Below are 20836 nucleotides of genomic sequence, written 5' to 3' on the forward strand. Positions count from 1 at the left end.
AGAGACTTGTACACAAGCAGAGCTGCTTTGAAGTCTATTCTTTGAGGTACAGGGAGCCAGTGCAAAGACCTGAGCACAGGACTAATGTGATCATACTTCCTGGTTTTGGTCAGGACTCGAGCAGCAGCATTCTGGATGTACTGAAGCTGTTTTACAGCTCGTTTGGAGAGGCCGGTGAGCAGGCCGTTACAGTAGTCTAACCTACTGGAGACAAATGCATGGATAAGTATCTCCAGGTCTCGCTTTGAGATTATGTTTTTGATTTTGGCAATGTTTTTCAGGTGGTAAAATGCCGCTGATGTTACTGACTTGATATGGCTGTTAAAGTTCAGGTCAGAGTCCATGATTACCCCTAGATTTCTGACTTGATTTGAGGGTTTAAGAGACAGAGAATGAAGGTAGCTGCTGACAATTTCTCTTTGTTTCTGTGGGCCAAAAACAATAACTTCGGTCTTGTCTGAGTTTAGCTGGAGAAAGTTGTTCTGCATCCACGCGCTGATCTGTTGGAGGCAGTGGTTGAGAGAATCCACCGGCCCATATTCACCTGTTGTCAGTGACACATAGATCTGAGTATCATCTGCATAGTTGTGATAAGATATGTTATTACTGCGTATTAACTGCCCTAGTGGCAGCATGTAGAGGTTGAACAGAAGGGGTCCCAGGATCGATCCCTGGGGCACACCACAATTCAAGCCCATGTAGTCTGAGACACAACTCCCAATTTCAACAAAATATTTCCTGTCTTCTAGATAAGACTTGAGCCAACTTAGGGCAGATCCAGAGATGCCAACCCAGTCTTGGAGTCTCTGCAAAAGGATCCCATGATCAACGGTATCAAAGGCAGCGCTCAGGTCTAGCAGGATTAAGAGAGAGACTTTGCCATCATCAGTGTTCAGGCGGATGTCGTTGGTTACCTTGATAAGAGCAGTTTCTGTGCTATGATGGGGTCTAAAACCTGACTGGAAAACATCAAACGAATTGTTTAATAAGAGAAAGTCAGTGAGCTGTTGGTAGACAACTTTTTCAAGGACTTTTCCTAAAAATGGCAGATTAGAGATAGGTCTGTAATTATTCAGTACAGTGGGATCAAGACCGTTTTTCTTCAGGAGAGGTTTAATGACTGCAGTTTTTAATGCCTCTGGAAATATTCCAGATTGAAGAGACATGTTAACTATTTGAGTAATTGATGGCAACACACTATTCAAGACAGACTTTAGAAATCTAGTGGGTAACACATCAAGGCAGCATGTAGACGAGCTCAGACGGGTGATGGTCTCTTGGACAGTTTGGTCAGTGACAGGTATAAAGTGAGTCAGCTTAGAGTGAGTAGGTGGCCGTTCGATAGTTATATGTGTTGTGGAGTTGATGGCTTTTTTAATGCCCTGAACCTTGTCATTGAAAAATACAGCAAACTCATTACATTAAGGTGTACAAACCAATTCTATTGGTAGCTGGGTTGGAGGGTTAGTTAATCTGTTAACTGTTGTGAACAGGATACGAGAGTTGCTGCTGCAACTTCCAATTATTTCAGAGAAGTACCTTTCCCTTGTTCTGCATAAGATCTGGTTATAAGCGTACAACTCCGCCTTATATATTCCATAATGAACCTGGAGTTTTGACTTGCGCCACTTTCGCTCGGCTCTGCGGCACTGTTGTTTCTGTGCCCTGACTAGATCATCATTCCTCCAGGGAGCTTTCTGTCTATGTTTTCTCAATTGAACTTTCATAGGGGCAATGGCATCCAGAACATTCAAGATGCTAGAAGTAACAGAATTCAGCATTTCATCAACATTGGCACCAGAGACGTTTTCAGGGTTTATCATTTCTACAAACTGTGCCCTAGTGCTCTCATTTATTTGTCTCCTTTGGACAACTGCAGGGCCAGGCGGTGGTTTGGGAGCAGACAGGTCAAAGAATACACAGAAATGATCAGAGAGGGCGACATCAACCACACTGACATTGTAAATAGTAACCCCCCTTGTGATGAGCAGGTCCAGAGTGTGCCCTCTGCTGTGGGTGGGGCAACTCACATGCTGAATTAGACTAAAGGTTTCAAGGACAGCATTGAGCTCTTTTGCATTTCTGTCATTGACATTATCAACATGAACATTAAAATCACCTGTAATGACTAGACCATCAAAGTCTGTGCACACAACTGAGAGCATTTCAGTGAAATCATCAATAAAACTTTGGCTGTGCTGAGGAGGTTTGTACACAACTATGCAGAGTAAGGGAGGAGTTTGTTTTGACTCAATCTTAAAGGACACATACTCAAATGATGAAAACACACCAAATGATAGTCTGCGGGTTGCAATATTATCTCTAAACAGTGCCGAAACGCCTCCACCCTTATAATATAAATCACCAATGAAAATCTTTCAGTCATGACAGAAGTAGATACAAACTTTATGCTTGAGTGACCTTTAAATATGTATTTACACCATATTAACAGTGAACAGTTTGGTAAAACAAATCAAAGACTCAAGCCCTGAGAACAACATTTAGCTCCAGAATGTCACGTCCTTCAAGATGGTGGGCGTCTAGGTCCAGGTCAAACTACAGTCGTCTGAGCAGGCGGGCAACATCTGTAAATAATGTTGTTTTTTTAAAACATAGAAGAATGAACATCATGCCTGGCAGAGCTTTCATCAATTTGGGTGAATTTTTTGACTTCTTAGCAGTCTGCCTTCATCTTAACCCTTGTGCTATCCTACGACCCCACCCTTACCATGACGTGTTCTTCCTACCATGACAAAGGTGGATAAAGGTGAAGAGGATTTCATGTAATCCATGGACACCAGTGAGGATCAAAAATCATTAAAAAAGGTTTAGCGCACTGTCTAACTCCCAATGTTAAAGTGCCTAGGATAGCACAAGGGTCAAAGACTTCACCAAGTCCTTTGCCTGATCTGTTTGTGGCTCTCAAAAGTTCTGCAGGTGGAGTCCACAGGAGAAACTAAAATTGGATTGATGTAGAACTAAAGGCTATGAGAACACAATTCTTAATACGGAAAGCATTTACGTAATTACTTTTTAAATTTTTAACTTTTTAAACATGTTTTTTACCTTTTTATAATGTAAGATGCTAGCAGTTCAACGTGATTTGGCCATTTCTCAAATTTAAAACATTTTTTAATAACACAACAAAAGAAAAGGTAATATTACATTTTTTTGAAGCAATAGATATTTTTGTAGGTATTTATTGGTTTCTCTAGAGGCCTGCTTGTTGCAACATTACTTGGATGAAACTGCAGCTTCGTATTAGTGGTGGAAAGAACAATCAGGTTAAAGTAGGAACAATTTAGGAATATGGTTCAGGAATTTCATTTTACATGCAAACAGGGTAAGGGAATTTTGGTGGATTTTAGGAAAAATTAAAAGCTCAAGTCAAACAAACCCGATGACAAACTGAGAGCAATCATTTATACATGTCCGTTTGTATTCATGAGGAATCAAATAAAGCCCAAAATCTTTCAAATCTGAAAAAAAAACTAAGTATTAAAATAGAATTGTTTATTCATGAACTTAACATACAACTTTCACAAGACTTTTTACACTAGACACACCAGATAATCATGAGGAGGAAACGTACATTTGTTTAAAGTCCATTGACATTCAGTGGTCCTCATTCCATAGAAACACAAATTAGTTGTCATTCAGTCATTATTTTTCATAAACTGTAACATAAACAAGCTTTAAATGTTAAAACCAGACACTGACATAATGTCCCATATGTCACTACAAGAATTATCCTCTCCTTGTCTACCCTAGTCATGAGGTAAAAGACTTGAGACCATTTAAAGTCAATAGAAGCCATTGGATTGTCACTTGAAAAGAGAAGAGGTAATGGCAAACACTTGATTATCCACTAGTGAGGAGAAAGATCTAAAGTCAAGTGAATGCTAGTACTTGCTCACATAATAAAGAGGCTTTAGCCAATGCTGATAGAGGCTGGTTGTTGTTTCCTTAGGATGATCCAGAAGATGGTGAGTGCATGTTGGCTAGACGGTATATGGTCTAGTAGAGAACGCTCTGACATGAGCAGCCTTCAGTACCGGTAGCACCTAACAGTCTGGTGTTTGTGCAATTAGTTGGATGAAGATGGAACTTCCGCTTGTTGTGCATACACAGTCTGGCTTTGCGCAGGAGTTTTACACTTGAAAGCCACTGCGCTGGATGTGATGAAGCTGCAGGCGAAGAGACTGAATGCTGCTGATGATTCTCCTCTGGTGGCCAATCAGACAGATCCCGATGCGTTTGACATCACTAAAGAGGATGAGAAGTCTCATTAGGTTTTTAACAACAGAAGGGTAAAAAAATGCCTCACAAAAAAGCATTTAGAAAAGTGATTTTTTATGTACGTTACAAGAACATAATAAATGAACAAGCTCCAAAAAAATGTTTTGTTTTTTTTTTTACAATCTTATTTTTTTCTTTTTCCATGAAGCTGCCTTTTTAAGACTCCCTTCATTCATACTTTAGCTGTAGATTGTAAAATTTGACGTTTCTCACTCTATACTCATGGTTGAAATGGAATCCAGTGTTGTGTATCCAGCTGCTAGGAAGTTGTTTTTATACTGGCTCATTTTGATGGAGTCAAGCCAGTCGCCTATAGAGATGAAGAGAGGGTAGTCTGGCATGTCATCTGGGGAGTCGGGGAAACTGTGAAGAAAGAAAAGTTAATTGGACACAGAAAGATGAGTTAGTTATGTTTGAGCTGGGAAGTAAATATTAAGTAAAAATAAGAGGTGTTTAGAGCTGAAATTCTAACACCGATTTCCTATATAATGTCTGAAACGACTTTGTACTTTTTGGTGATGTAATTTTCTGATCAGTTGAATTATTAATTTTTGCAGTTGCAAATCTACTTTACTGTATAATTGAGCACTCACCTAAGAGCATCATTGACCAGCGTCAGCAGACCACTGGGGTTAATTATGAGTTTGTCAATGAAAGAAAGCACATCGCTGAAGTGTGGCCGCTGGCTGTACTCCTTCTGCCAGCAGTGCAGCATCAGCTGGTGCAAAGTTACAGGGCAGCCGATTGGTGCAGGTAGGCGGTAGCCCTCTTCAATTGATAAAATGACCTGAGATAAATATCAACAATGGCAGTTACTGAGACTTTTTTACCCTCCCTTTTTTCTCTCATCGCCCTTCAGTTGTCATCAAAGATTTTAACCAATGAGACGCTTACATCTTGATTGGACATTTCCCAGTAGGGCCTCTCGCCATATGACATCACTTCCCACATAACAATGCCATAGCTCCACACATCACTGGCTGAGGAAAATTTGCCATAAGCAATCGCCTCTGGTGCTGTCCAGCGGATTGGTATCTTTCCTCCCTGAAACAAAAAAGTGAAGAATATTGCTGTATTCACATATAGAATGGTTTTGTGTTTTTCCAGAACAATTTCTCACTTACTGTGGATGTGTAAGTCACTTCAGAATCGTCCTCCAGGATGCGGGACATGCTGAAATCAGACACTTTACAAACTAATTTCTCGTCCACGAGGATGTTCCGGGCTGCTAAGTCTCTGTGGACGTAGCCCATGTCTGAAAGGTACGTCATGCCAACCACAATGCCACGTAGCATGCCAACCAGCTGGAGCACTGTAAACTGACCATCACGTGTCTGCCACAGTTGTAAGAAACAGAGAAATAAAACAGTGCAAAAAAGGTTTTGAAAGAAGAAACAGTAAGCATATGTGGTTTCTCACCCGAAGGAAGGCGTCAAGTGCTCCATTTTCCATGTACTCCACCACAATCATGACTGGCCTGCCTGAGAATAAAGCATCCAGGTAACACATAGTATAAACGGCAGAAAAAAACATCCAGAATCTGAGGTGCAAGATCATGCCAAAAAATATGCCAAATCTAAAAAAAAAAAAGTTTCGCCAAACATAACTTATTTCTTCTTTTGCATTTCTTACAATAACCAACATCATTTTTTCACTGTCTGACACACCGAAAAAAAGGGAAAACTTACTCTTGGTCACTACTCCCTCCAGCCGGATGATGTTGGAGTTGTCAAATTGTCCTATTATTGAGGCTTCGCGCAAAAATTCACGTCGCTGATGTTCCATATAGCCCCCCTTTAGAGTCTTTATTGCCACGGCAACATCTTTCCTCCCTGGTATGCGCAAACGGCCACTACATACTTCTCCAAATTCACCTGCAGGAAAGCATTATATTTCTTAGCTAAAGCAAACCAAGGGTTTTTTCTTTTCCTTGAAAAAAAACCCTTTAAATAAACCTTAAATAAACTTTAAATTGCTCAGGTTATAAAGATATAAACAGGTTTTAGAATGAACTCATTTGGATAACTTTCTGGATTTTCTCCACCTAAAATAAGTAATAGCATCATAACTCCACAAGAGGGCACATGTGTGACAGGAAACGAACAAACGGCCATCCCTCTTGAATGCACTCAGATATACAGTCTACTGAACTTAATGAGCCATCACACATAGTTCATAGCAGGAAGCACTGGTTTTGCTTCTTTAAGATGCAGTCAATTTCTTAAAATACGCTGCTAAAAGTGGCAATAAAAATGTAAAATTAAAACTTTATGGAGTTCATTTTCTTTAATAGTTTTCTCTACATTTATTGAGATCATGTTTCTTCTGCGAGTGTACGAATCATTTTAGCACAGACATATCTAGTGCTGAACTACAAAATAATGGCCAGAGTAGAAGAAGCATTAAAAAAGTAGGAAAAATTCAGAGTAAACTTTGTTTGATGCTGGCTTAATAAACAAAGTAGAAATGAAATTTGATTAACTAAAGTTTTGACTGATGCGTCAATTAAAAAGGAGAAAAATGAACACCTTCTTGAATTGTCAAGTACCATATCACAGGGAATGTCTCAATGCCAAAAGACATTAAGTAAATATTTATAAAAAAGATTTCATTTCATTTCATGCTAGCACTACTGATACGGGCTGATAAACCTATAGGCAACAATCTTTCTGAATTTATAAATTAGTACTTTTAATGACTCACCAGAACCAATGACCCTGTCGATACAAATGTAAGACGGGTCGATTTCTTTGGCAAATTCCTCCACAGCCTGAGTGGGATCTTCATACGTGTCTGGATCCACATACGTCTTTATCCCAGAAAATGGAACTAGCAGACAAGGAGCATATTATCAACATGCTGTGAATGTAAACATAAAATGGTTAGCATGATTCTGTAGTGCAGTGCAGTTATGGACAAACAGGAAAATTATAACTATTTATGAAGAATTGGTGCAGTAGTGCTAACTAAAACTGGTTACTTTGATAATAAGGGGACTTCTAAGTTTATGTGTAGCAGAAAATGAGCCCAAAACTTAAGTTACCTTTGAGATGGTTAAAAGGGGACAAGACGGTGCAATACTTAATACATGAAATTTCTCTTAACTGTAACTGCTGAACGCACTCTGACTCTGTGCTTTACTGTGTGGTTTAGAAACTGTTAACTTAAAGCCTCACCTGGCTGAACACACCTTTAAAACAGCATATTTTAATTAGAAAAACAGTTTTGTCAAACCCATTGTAACTGAATCCAGTAACATCCCAAAGTTTATTGTTAAAACTTTAAAGGATAAGGAGATAATAGATATTCTATTTATATTTTGTGTAGTCTCAGCAGGAATTTTTTTCAGGTTATGTTGCACATATAGAGCACAAACCTAAGTAGTTATTAGTAGTTTGATGTCAGAATCAGAAGAATTAGATATCCTTTATTGCCATTTTTACACAAGAAGCTTGTGACAACGAAAATCCTGGTGCTCTCCAGCAGTTTGTGCAATATAGATAAAGTAATATATATATTTATATATATATATATATATATATATATATATATATATATATATATATATATATATATATGGAACAAAGAAAAGAACAATAGAAAAGAACAATAGAAGAATTTGTGGAACTATGGATATATACATACTTGCATGTATTGCACATAATCGTTATTGCACTATTGCAACATGTGATTGTTGTTATGGTGCCTTGTTTTATCTGCGACAGTTTTTGATAAATATACATTTTTTGTTCTCTGATTTTTACGTGACCTATTTTAATTGACTTAACAAGCCATCACGATTGTGTAGAAAACATCTTACTATTTGATCCATTTGGTATTTTGGTTCCAAGCCATACGTTTCATTGACACAGTTATAAGGCCATGTTTTGTTATTTCATATGAGGGGTTGAGGTTCATGCTGGTAAGTTAGGTGGGTGGGGCTATGGTATTTTGCCAAGCTGGTATTATAATGAATATGTGTGTATGTTAGGTGGGTGGGACTGAGGCGGGGTGACTATAAGACAAATATGTGTACATTACTCTTTTTAGAATGTCTTTTGTGTTTTTGAATTATTTGTCTTTTTTGTTCTTATGCACGGTACTTTGAGCAACCTTAGGGAATGAAAAGCATTTTATAAATAAAGGTTGATTTGATTTTGGTTTACTGTCTATATAACCAAACCCAGAATTTCCAATTTGGTGCCTTTTGTTCTGAAAAAGACAGAAGTAATTGATTCAACGGACCTGGGCCGGGCAGTTTATTTTTTCAAGAGATGTAGCAAACTAAAATTGCAGAAAATAAAATCTGAAAGAGAAAATGTCTCAAAGCATCATAAACATGCAATAGGAAGTCAGCATCCTTCTGTCTGGATGGGACTGGGTTTGTTGCTGCAGTGAGTCATCTTTAGGGTGATGACTGGCATAAATGGTAACTTGAAGCAGCCCTTTTTACACTTGCAGCAGCTGAGCTGGGGACTGGGTGTACTTAAGCTGTGTCAGCTACACTGCAGAGGGCTAAAAGTTTTGTTTGAGATAGATTCATTTGGAGTCTTCCTTCCACCTCCGCTGTCTCCAGGGCCTCTGAGCTCAGCCTTTTCTGCTGCTTCCTGACCGCTGCTGGCATCCTGTATTGATGCGTTCCCCAGAACACAACAGCATAAAGTGTACGCAGAAAAAAAATAACTAGTGATGAATGGAACTGCAGTTAATCCAGCAACTTTTGTAATTAAACCTCAGGTTTTAAACTTTCCCTGCATTAAACATTTATTTGTTAAACTTAAAAAGGAAAGTTGCAGCAAGAGCAATAAAAGGGTGAAGGACAAGCCTGTGGCTGTACACAAAACTAAGTTTGATACTTTGGAAAAAAATCTCTTTTAGTGGCAAAATGGGGCTGAGAGCTTGTCTGGTGTTTACTTTGTTTTTTAATGTCAATCTGAGATAAGAAAAGAACACAAACATACAGGAAATTGTTTAATTCAGTACCATGTCCACTGTGAAAGCGAGTTCTCTTGTCTTCTGACTTCATCCTGGCCTTGATGTATCTCTGACACCTGAACAAGTCAAGGCAGCTTATCAAAACACAAAATACCAAAATAATTGCATTCCTATAAACCATAATCATCATTTGTTTTATTAGAAGCCTTATTTTATTGTAAAAAGAGAAACCAAGATAACAGAGTCAATGAAATAAAACTATGTGCATTGTTTTCTTATACATACGATCTAGTAATTTTATTTATAATTTAAATGTTTTGCTACAATTGTTGTGTTAGTTGTGTTGATCTTTTGTAATGTGAACCATAGTGGAGCCACACTTTTTTATGTTACTTTAAATTGTGTGATCAAAGATGATCACTTCCGCCTGGTTATAAATCTTGACAAAGTAGCACAAGTTTTTGGCCATTTTTTATTGTTTATTAAAATATGACACTAATGGTAAAATGCTGTGAACCAGAGGCAGACTGAAACAGGCAGTCTGGACCAACCGCTGCAGGTTAATGAAATGGAGCAAACTGCTGGTACGTGCATAACATGGAGAGTAATTAGGCAGAAAATTGGTTCAGCCATTTGGAAAATAAGAGTGTGTGATTTGAGCTGCAAAAAAAAAGTCCATTAAGAGACTTCTTGTTGTAACTCCTGAGATTATAGATAAATGTGTGTCTCTGAGTGTGTGTCTATGTAACGTTTCTAAACAGAGGATGTCTGACCGTCCAGTGATGAGGAGGAAGAGGGTGAGGATCACCAGAAGGGAGAAGCCGCCTACAGATGCCGTGACAACCACCAGGACCTGACCTTGATCAGCAACTTCTGGATCTGAAAAACATCAGATGAAGAAATGAAAGAAAGATGAATGAAAGGAGGACAAATTAGAGCTGTGACTACAAGCAGTTTCCCCTTGAAAATTCAAATCAACTGTGACTAAAATAATAATGAAGTTTTCTTGGCACAATGCTAAACTAATTGCTTTTTACTTTATTCAGAACTTTGTTTGCTACAAAAAATACATACATTACATCTGAACAGTTTTATTGTTAATGCTTTGATTTATTATATTTCATTTATATATTTAATTTTATTGAAAGCAAAAGGTCCAACTTTTTTGCCAGGGTTAAAGTCTGTTTCCAAGCGATCAAACAGATAATCAAATAATTGAATTATGCAAAGATCAGAATAAGTTTGTTGCAAAACTCTGTGAGCATAAAAAATCGTATTCATAAAGACCTTAAAAACTGGAGTGTTTATCAATTTTAATTTTTCTAAAACCCATTCAATTCTTAAAAAGGAAGGAAGAAAAGTATAAATATTTTTTTCCTTATAAGCAAAATTAGAAACTATTGTTTATACAACATTTCCAATTCTGTATGATGTTAGTTGATTTGATTGGTTTTATTTTATTTTACTGGCTTATTTTAAGCATTAATCAAAAGCAATACAAGAAATCACAGAAAATGAAACTCAGTAAAGCTTTGATTAGAAAAAATAAAGAAAAATTAACAAAATGTAGGAAAATGATTTCATCCTCTAGTCTAAACAGTGTAAGTACTTATAATCCTATCTAGAGACTTTTGCAGTAATGCAATCTAAAAGTCGCACAAAAATTCTGAAAACGTTAATTTTTTAAGTAACCAGTGAACATGAGGAAGAATGTCTTTTTAAAGAAATCCGAACAGTTTTAACTGTTTTATGTTACATTTTGACATTTATTGACAAATTAACTGAAAACACCCTGTACTAACTAGTTATTAAAACGTATTAGTACATTGAAATAACATATTATCTATGCAAAAACTAAAGTTTTTTTTTAGCAGTTTGGAATTTGCAACAGGGAATTCCCACACTCTCCCAAAACTAAATAAGTGTGTTGAACAACATGAGGGAATGTGTCCATTAAAGATAATCAAAACTACATGCCAGATGGAAAGTATCATGAATTTAAACTACGCTGCAGTGTTGCAGAAACATTGTGTCTAATTAGAAAAAACACAATAATGTTTGCTCTCTTTAATGTGTGCCAAAAGTCTGGCTTGCTGCCGGTCCCAGCAGCGCTGAAACCCTCCCTGACAGCCTGTTTGGCGGAGTTTACCAACGCTGTTTAGTCCAAGAGACATCACGCCGCACCTGACTTTCATCCAACCTGAAATAGCTATTTATCATGACTTGAAAAAATGTGTTCTTAACTATTAGTTGATGGGATATTCACATGCTTTATGAGTGTATTAAGTATGTTCCTGAACCAAGGAGATAAACCTTCTTGCTTTATCTTCAATTAAAATGAGAAAAAGAGAGTAAGAGTATGAGGTGGGTGTGTAATGTTAAATGGACTAAATGCTTATATGTTTTTTTTCAAGTCTAATCAAGTCTATCAAGCACTTCTGTAATGAGCTTCAGATTCTTTATCTACAGCAGGGGCCTGCAAGCTTCAATGCTAAAAGAGCCATTGAGTCCAGTTTCTAACTGATCAAAACCTAAAGCTGCAAATGGGCATTTCAGCGTTTAGACAAATACTCTTATTTTATGTTTTGGAGGACTTTCATTTAAAGAAAAGTAGTGTTTTAATATTTACAATAATCTAATTATAATTATTATGTTAGATTTTTTTAAATATAGATCAAATTTTAACAACTTTTACTTTTACAAGTTCCTTTCAAAATAAAATACACCTTGTGTCAAATAAGATCCTCCTGCTGCAGCAGATTGAGTTAAATTAAAATGCAAGAAAGCAAATGACAAAAAGCAATTTCTATCATTATGACTTTGGGGCCCCATCATCCTTTTTTGTCTTTCCTTTTAAAAATTACACAGCTTTGGTGTGGAATCCAGTTTTTAAAAATCTATACATGGAAATGCAATTCTGTACCTCTATACTTTGTCTCTGAACAGCAACTAAACACGATTGTGCAGCAGAAGATATGAATATCTGCTTTAAACCTATTCTAATAACAAAAGATTAAAGCTTTTATTTACTATTATTTTGCTCAGTTTTTATCAATTAAAACAAATGAAACCGAACTACAAACCCATAATTGCTTAAAGTTTTTATCATTTTTATTCTAAGCTAAAGAGCCTCAATGGAGGGATAACTGTGCCTCACGTGGGTCCAGATCCTCAGGTTGTAGAATCCTGTTTAACACCTTTCTTTAGTTTCCTGCTTTGTTTCAATTGGATCCATTTGGGATTAAACGACTTGTCAGATATTCCAGAACAAAACTGTAGGACTGAATTCAGCTGCTAGACCTCAACCAACAAGAACACATGCATCAGTGCATGCATACCTTCAGCTGCAGTTGTAAACTCAAAGCTGGACCCATAAGCCGTGTAGCCTGCAGCTGTGCGGGCTCGCACATGGAAGACATAAACAGTAGATGGTCTGAGGCCTGTCACCACCACACTGGGGGTTTTGGTTCGTGTGGAAGAGTAGCTCAGTTGCTCTTGCTCCTGGGTAGGCATGAAGGATGAAAACAATCCACAATGTCTTTGTTCATAAGCCATCAAACCTAATACTGAACAAATTATACAGTAGTTGGCAACACATCCAAACAAACAACAGGTCAGCCAATACATCTGTTCAACATCTGACAAAAATCCTCAGCAAACTGAGATAGCTTCATTCATTTAGGCATGCTGCCATGATCAGGATGACCTGCTGGAGCTTCAAATAAACACCAAAACAGGAACAACAGATGATTCATGTGCAGACTTTAATGCTGGTGTGGTTGATATTAGCAGACAATGTGGGTTAAATATGTCAGAAATTTTTACTGGATTTTAAGAAAACAGCAAAAATAAAAGATGAAAAATTTCTATTCTATTTTTTTTAAGTTTACTTATTGATCTGTTGATTATTATATTATTATAATTCTACACTTGGAAATATTTGCTAACTATATAAGGCGTTTGGCAGAAACAATATTACAGATAACATTTTAAAACAATACATTTCTCAGTGACAATTGATTTATGTTATTCATTCATAAATTTGAATTCTCAAGTAGGTCTTAACCATTTCTTACTCCCAACATGCACTTGGTGACAGGAGAAACTTGTACCAAGTGTGTCTGATTATCTATACTATTCGTGAACGGTAACTTTCTCTTTTTATTCTTACCACACACCCTCTGAATTCATGTGTTACCTTTTCATAGTATTTGACTTCATAATCCAATATCGCGGAAGGAGGCTGCTCCACTTCTGACCAGGAGAGGGCGATGCTATCTAGAGAGGCCCAGTCTTTCCTGACAGCACCCACAAGAACTGGGCCTGAAAGTGCAATCCAAAGAGGGGCAGATAGTTTAGACAGCTCTAATTATAAATCTGAGAGGACTAACTTGTTAGTTCTAGTTTTGAGAATAACTTCATAGAAATGTCTGAAGGAGAAAAAAAAAGGAAAGTTTGCTGCAGGCTTAAAAATCTTGCCGCCTACTCAGAAAAACAGAGTGTGGAAACAGGGATTAAGTGACACCAGGCATGTCTCGCTCTAGGCATTGGAGAAAAATCTGAAGGAAATGCACAGTTAGAGACGGGTACCTCAAAACAGAATACAGAAGTTTGATTAGTAATCATAAGAGCCATGCAGCCACAGACCAAAGGATTTAAGGCTTTAAAGCGCAAACAAGAGCAGCAGGCATGTGGACAGGGGCTGAAATAATCAGCTTCTGTTTGGCATCTGTCACATAACTGAATGCAGGCGATTGGTTTACTCCAGGCTCCATCTGACATTGCAAAAAAGCCAAGAACAGATTCAAATATTTACCATTAATTATGTATAAAGCTGCAGCTTAAACAGAGTAACAGAGCAACTTAAAAGTTCCAAACCTTGCTCGTACGGAATGTAGTTTTGGAAGTTGTTCACCGGAATACAAATTCAGAACCAGGGAGTTGTCAAAAACTGCTCTCACATATGAGAAAAACATAATCGGCTCTGCTCAGTACTCTATGGAATAGATGGTACATTAAAGGTTATCTAAAACTGCATTCAGCTGAAAACACAAGGGTGAAAGGAAAATCATAGCTTGTCACAAGAGACAGAAATCCTTCAGAGTTCGACAGATCAAAGACTCCTTTTATGGAAATATATCAAAAAAGCTGAGAAATCTGTACACATCTAAGTTTGCATTCATCATAAGTCCATGCAAGCTTACTATAATAGTTTTTTTTTTTATTTCAGACTGACTATTGATGATATAGATAAATGTAAAGCATAATTTTATTTTTTCCGTCTTTGTAATGGCAGCATAAAATGCCACAGCCACTTTAATATGACTGTAACCCTTCAGTCACTGTTCACTATAATTTCACATTCATTTTATTCAGACATTTGTTGCCTTCATTTAAAAAACTGCACAGAACATCATCTCATTGGTTTTTTAACCAAAGAGATGATATTACATATTTTGACCTGAAACTGAACATACGTGCCACTACTTTTGAACACTTCCATCAGTTTGTTCGAGTTCATTGTCAGTTAAATTAATGCCACTTGTTTTGAGTTAGCAGTGCTGAGGAAGATGCTGGTTGCTGCAGATTTGGCTGAGTGTTGCTTCTGTAGCTGTGCTGTGAGGTCTGGCCAAAAGAGGAAACCAAGGGAGAACAGACTCTTATAAACCAGCCAGGCTATTGGGCAAACGCCACCTACCCAAGGTTTCCAGAGGAGCAACACTGGATTAATTAAAATGTGTTTATTTGTTGTGGCTCTGTTGGGTTGTCACACATTTATGTTAATTATATTTGTGGCATATTTTTCCTACTTAAAGATCAACTCCTGTCCTTTTTTTTTTGTTAAATGTGTTTTAACATGTTAATTAGATTACAATCTATAAAAAAGCAAAAATCATAAATAAATGAGCAAAATAATAATTTTTGATGTGTTTCAAAACTGCTTACTTTTTAAAATAAACTTTTCAATAACCAAACTCCTGCACTAAAATGTGCATCTAATTTCTTACAAGTAGCTTCAAACAAACTACATATGAGGCATTCAATGAATTTTTCCTTTTCTTGTTTTAGCAAACGTGTCCCCTACTTATCTTTTTTGGGATATAACGTGTTCATAACAATCATATTTTGGAGAAATTTTTATAGACTGACATAACCAAAAAACTATCAATAACAGAGCAAACCACTCTTTACCCTTCTGACCCCTGATGTGAGATAAAACTGATAGTTTCAAAGAAATCAGTCTCTCCTTTGACGATGGAGAAGGACACAAATATAGGAAGATCCCATGTCATGAAAAGATTTCAAGGAAGGTTGCCAAAATGGGTTAAAATTCAGCAAGAGATATGCAAGCGAATAAAGGAAGGACAGAAAGCCTTTCAGGGAAAGCTGTAAAGAAATCCCATGAGGTTGCATCTCCCCAGCATCTGAGCATAAAAATAGAAGACAGGCTTATTCCCAGAGCGGGGGGGGGTTAAAACAGAAGAGAACCAACAGAAGGGAGAGGCGAGCAACGAAAGAGCAAGAATCCTCGCCTGAATCAGGACACCGCAAAACAGTGGAAAATTTTCCCATATGCATTGAGTGTTTGACATCTTGTCATTGGAAAATAAACTCAAATAATTGTTAGGAATTGTGATGGATATTATTGTTGTAAGTTGTATTGTTATAAAGCTAAAAAAAAAGAAATCATGATGAACTTTTACCTCTCTAGAATCAGATTTAATCACTTTGATTTCATTGGAATACCAAACTGTTTAAACTACTGGTACAAGGGGGTTAGTCATGCTGAAAAATTCAGAGGTATTGTTCTTTCTTTTTTCTTCCCATTTGCACTCTTTGATGAATGTTTGTGAGGTCTTTACACAGTTTGATCCTATTTCTTTCAACTGTACATTAGTTTCTTTGTTTTTCCTGTTGAAAGGTTCGTGTTAAACACAGGGGGCTTTCTACAGGGAAAGACCATTATGACACTTTCAAGCACAATGTTTCTTTGACATTCACGTAAATCCAATGTACGTAACCCATCAATGTATGAGTTTTGCAATTATACTATAAATTGTTTATATTATCAAAGGAACCATATCCTAATTCATATTTAACACAGGCTAAAAATAGTGTAAATGAAGATCACCTCTTGCAACGACAGCTGCTTTTGTGGCTGCCCCCTCTGCTCTCACTATAGGAGCCCATTTTTAATCACTTCTACAAACTTCCATCACATAAACTTCATCTTCACAAGGTATCACAGTGGGCGGAATCTTTAGTGACAAATGCTCGGCTGAGCCACAGCCAGCCTGCAGAGAAACCTGAGCAGAGTGATGCTCGCTCTGCTACTGAGAACTTCCGGCTCACGCTGCTCTGGCTTGCTGCCTTTAAGGAGAATAGGGTGAGAGTTTACCATCACTAAAGAAACAGCTTTCTTTTAGAAAGAGCGTAACTACCTGAGTAAAATTCTACAAATGAATTGATTGAAAATAATGAAAAAAATAAATTACTTATGAAAATATGATTATTAGATGGATAGCAACATCAGGAGGATGGAACACGGGAAGCTGGAGAAATGCCAGGGCCTCAGGGAAGAGCTGGAGAAGGCCTGCAAATGTGAAGGCGACAATGGTGGCCAGAGTGATTGGAGCACTTGGGGGAGTTAACTCCAAAATGATCTCTGGAAAAGTGCATTGCTAGGAAGAGCAAAGATACTGTGCAGTACCCTCAACTCCCAGGCCTAGAAACCACCAGAGGAGGGTGAGAAGAGAATTTATATATGTGTATGTGTGTGTGTTTTAGAAGGGAGGGGGAAAACAAACCAGATAAAGGACATATGAGTGCTGAAGAAGTGTCAAATTTGCAGGAGTTTGTCTGTTGATTTACATATGTGCCTGGTTATGAATGATTTGGATGTCTACTAAGGAGAGAGGTTTGACAAGTAGAAGGATCCCCAGAAGGATCCCCAGTGTGCCTGTTCTCCTCTGCAGATATTATTTAGCATTTTCTCCTTCTCCAATCAGCTTTCTTACCATCTATAGACTTGGTGACATGTGATAAAAACCCAAAAACCTTTTCTAAGTCAGCCAATCCTAATATGTTCTGTATACTTAACCAGTCATATTCAACAAAGAGAAAAAAGTTCTCAAAATTATCTTTTACCAAAATATTTTTTTCCTACATTGGGTTACACTTGTGTACTTTTACCTCAGTCAGGATTTGAAGTTTTTAATTTATTCACACAGACTGGTCTGTCTGTAACTGCTTATGAAAGAAGTCCCACTCAACATATTTTTTTCAAAAGTATTTGCTTGACAGTACCTTTCCTGCGCTGAATACATGAAATGCTGTTCAACATCCTGATATAAAAATATCCCATGGCAATGGAATGATGATGACCAGATGTCACCTCATGGCCAGGAGCTAACTGAGACTGTAACTTACAAAAAGTGTTCCCGGCATACCAAACTGCTAATGAGTGAATGGTAAAGCAAAACATCATTGTGTTGCAGCTTTAAATTACAAATTGTATAAATACAGTTCAGTTACTGAAAAATCTTAAGTTAAGTTTGTTATTACTTTAATTTTACAGTAATATACAATTAAAAGCCAAATGATATTTCTAAAACAAAAAGCACCATGTTCATGCAGTTCTAGGGCACTGGTAGCAATTAGAATACTTACTTATTGAAATATATCCTAATAATGTTTATCAATTTTCTATTTTAATGTTAATAATTTTAGCCCAATTCAGCTATTCTACGAATGTTAATCTTTTTGATTTTGATTGCATTTTAAATTTAATATGTATTTACGTTGTTTTAAGCTTCTTGATGAGATTAACTAGAATCTGGCAATATGTATAAAAACCTTATTGAAAATTGAGTTGTATTTGCCAACATAAATTACACAGATAAGCAAGAATAAAGCAAAGTTTTGCATTCATCATTATTAGTAAGGACTTATTCAGATTAACCATTCACTCTATTATTAATTAACTGAGTCCTCATAAAAAAATGTGAAATTTGACAGTGGAGGTCAAACATTTTGCAGTTGGATAAGAAACCTGTCATCAGTGAAAAAAATGAAGACATCCTAAAAGCCAAACTCAAACATCTCAGTTTGACTCACCAGTTTGGTGTGAAGTGACAGTAACATTTGCCAGTGAGCGGGCGGCCACGCCAAGTGCAGAAACGCCATTCAAGGCCTCCACGTGGAAAGTGTAATTGGCGTGCATTGCAAGGTCTAGGATTGCCACCGACGTGCCACTGATACCCAGTGGTCGAGGGATAAATCGCAAGTCGGATTCGCATGGCTCGCATTGACTCATACTTCCATCACAACGCTGGCACAAGACATTGTAAGTGACGTCATTCCGGCCACCTGTGTCACTTGGAGGATTCCAATGCAGGAAGAGAGCGGTGTCATTGATCAGTGAGACGAGGTTCCTGGGAGCTGAAGGAGGCCCTAAAAAAAAGAACAAAATGATTCACAAGGGCCCAAAGGAAAAGTAACCTGGGCTGGAAATCAATGCCAAAGTTCTAAATTAAATTGTGTTTCATTTTGCCAGTGCATGATTCCGTTCAATTATCATTCAATAAATTATAAATTTTTAAATTTTCAATTAAAAGCACATTTTGGTTAGTCATAAAACATAAATATATACGCTGGAAATAAGATCGCTCATGTAACTTTTTCTTTCATGAGCTGCATGTTCAAACAAATCTGTCAGAATGATCAAACCGCCGACAATGCTGCCAATCATTGAAGTAAGACCACTTTGGTCTTGTTTATCCAAAGAGTATTAATCTGAATCCTGCATCCTGGCATTGTCTGTGCTCAAATGCAGGTTTTTCTTTTGCTGACTCTTTAAAAAAAACTAAAATTGACGTGTCATCTGCATTTATACAGTAAAACTTTTAAAAGAAATTGCAAAAATTAAATAAATTTTCATTCTTTAAAAAGTCTATGAGCCTTTTTTGGTGGATCACAGTGAAGTGTTTGCGTCTGATATTCCTCTATAAGCTCACCTTGTTTTTTTAATTGCCTCAGTTAATCACTGGGATAAAAAGAAGTAATGTTTTTTGGCGCCAAAACCACACAATTATGTATATATAAAGAAAAAAACTGTCCATTGTGATTGTTGGACTAACGTGTGCAGGCCATTGTGGAGGTGTCTTTAGCAGCTCTGTAGAAGCCCTTATCGCAGTGACAGATGGTGGCAGCCTGGTCGTGACTGGAACTATGCAGAGGACACTTGGAGCATTTTGTGTTCCCAGCATATGCTTTGAAGAAGCCGGGCCTACAAGCTGGAGAAAAGAAAGCAGAGAATGCACAAGAAGCCTAAACACATGCTTTTACATAAGCACATCTTGTAAAGGCATGAATTCCTCTTGAGGCTGAAGGTGTGTATGCACCTTTTTGAATAACATACTTGTATGTGTCGCATTTTCAGCACTAAAAAAGTGCACTTAAGTGAGACAGCGTGCCTTATAATCAAGATTGCCTTATATGGATAAAAAGTTAAAGTTCCATTATCTGTCACACACCTAGGTGGAGGAGCGGTGAGCGGTGAGCGGTCAAGCAGGGAGGCTTTGGGTCCCATTTTTAGTCTTTGGTATGACTCGGCCTGGTTTGAGCTCATGACCTTCCAGTCACAGGGCGGACACTCGTCCAAAAGGCCATTGAGTTTTGATTGTGCTCAATGTTGAAGTAGTCTTGAGTGGTACACAGTGCTCTGTATTGGATGATATTATGTCTACATTAACACGGCTAATATGAAGTGATGTCAGACTTGGGTTTATTATACAAGCTGCAAGTTGTGCCAAATCAAGTGGCACATCATTGAGACCACAGTAGTCTCAGAGCGGGAGGACTAAATAGTAGTTTATCCTAGTTATGTGAACACACCCACATCTGCCAAACAGCATGGATCTCAGTTCAGCTCACAGCTTCCTCACTTATGGTGTGAAAATTCACACTCAGATTCCCCACTTCCCATGAGTCTTAGGGGTTTAAGGCGGGGCTAACCCCCGGTTCGCCACACTGTGTTGTAGATTGAGGATGTATATGTGCTGAAACTGCGTGCGTGTTTAAGAAGGAGCATGGAGCTGCAGCGGAACGTGATAGCAGCTCTCCCCTCCTTCCGGCAGTAACACGGCAGCAATGTGGAAATAACAGGGCTGGTTAAAAAAACATACCAGTAAAATAGAGCAGCAGTGACTTATAAGCGCGCGTGGCACAATCTTATGTGCGCTGTACGCGGCTCTGTGAGTGCGAGGCGTGCGCCAGAAGTTTCCTTCCACAACAGTGAAGGAAACTTCTGGCACGTAGCAGACCGGCTTTTCCAAACGCGTTGGTGATGGTGGATTTCTGCTTTTAACGATTGCTTTTAACTTGAAAGCTGCGTCATGTTGTAGTGGCGGTCACGTGCACGTTGGGTTTAATGGCACCAAAGGATTGTGGGATGCGGCTGGGCACGGGTGTTTCTTTTATTGCACCATGACGTAAGTGTCCAACAACTGAAGTGAGGTCCATGCTGTTTGGCTGCTTGTGTGTATGTCAAAACTAGCCCTCTTGTCGATGGACATAGAATTATGCAGGCAGTCTCCCCTCT

General features: G+C 37.8%; 1 protein-coding gene across 1 annotated transcript in view; it reads right to left on the bottom strand.

Moving 5' to 3' along the window:
* Window positions 1-3492: 3492 nt before the first annotated feature.
* LOC101171316 (ephrin type-A receptor 6) overlaps window positions 3493-20836 on the bottom strand; it is a 55379-nt gene continuing 38035 nt past the window's right edge. The window contains exons 7-20 of the mRNA XM_020713193.2: window positions 19374-19529; window positions 18352-18687; window positions 13433-13557; window positions 12573-12735; window positions 10008-10113; window positions 9283-9350; window positions 7003-7128; window positions 5988-6173; window positions 5719-5780; window positions 5424-5633; window positions 5194-5343; window positions 4893-5086; window positions 4513-4662; window positions 3493-4266 (exon numbers count right to left, since the gene is read on the bottom strand). Coding sequence (XP_020568852.1) covers window positions 4152-4266; window positions 4513-4662; window positions 4893-5086; window positions 5194-5343; window positions 5424-5633; window positions 5719-5780; window positions 5988-6173; window positions 7003-7128; window positions 9283-9350; window positions 10008-10113; window positions 12573-12735; window positions 13433-13557; window positions 18352-18687; window positions 19374-19529 — 2147 coding nt within the window. The 3' untranslated portion in view covers window positions 3493-4151. The remainder of the gene's footprint in view (window positions 4267-4512; window positions 4663-4892; window positions 5087-5193; window positions 5344-5423; window positions 5634-5718; window positions 5781-5987; window positions 6174-7002; window positions 7129-9282; window positions 9351-10007; window positions 10114-12572; window positions 12736-13432; window positions 13558-18351; window positions 18688-19373; window positions 19530-20836) is intronic.

Source organism: Oryzias latipes, chromosome 3, assembly GCF_002234675.1.
Source record: "Oryzias latipes chromosome 3, ASM223467v1".
In the NCBI taxonomy this organism is placed as follows: Eukaryota; Metazoa; Chordata; class Actinopteri; order Beloniformes; family Adrianichthyidae; genus Oryzias; species Oryzias latipes.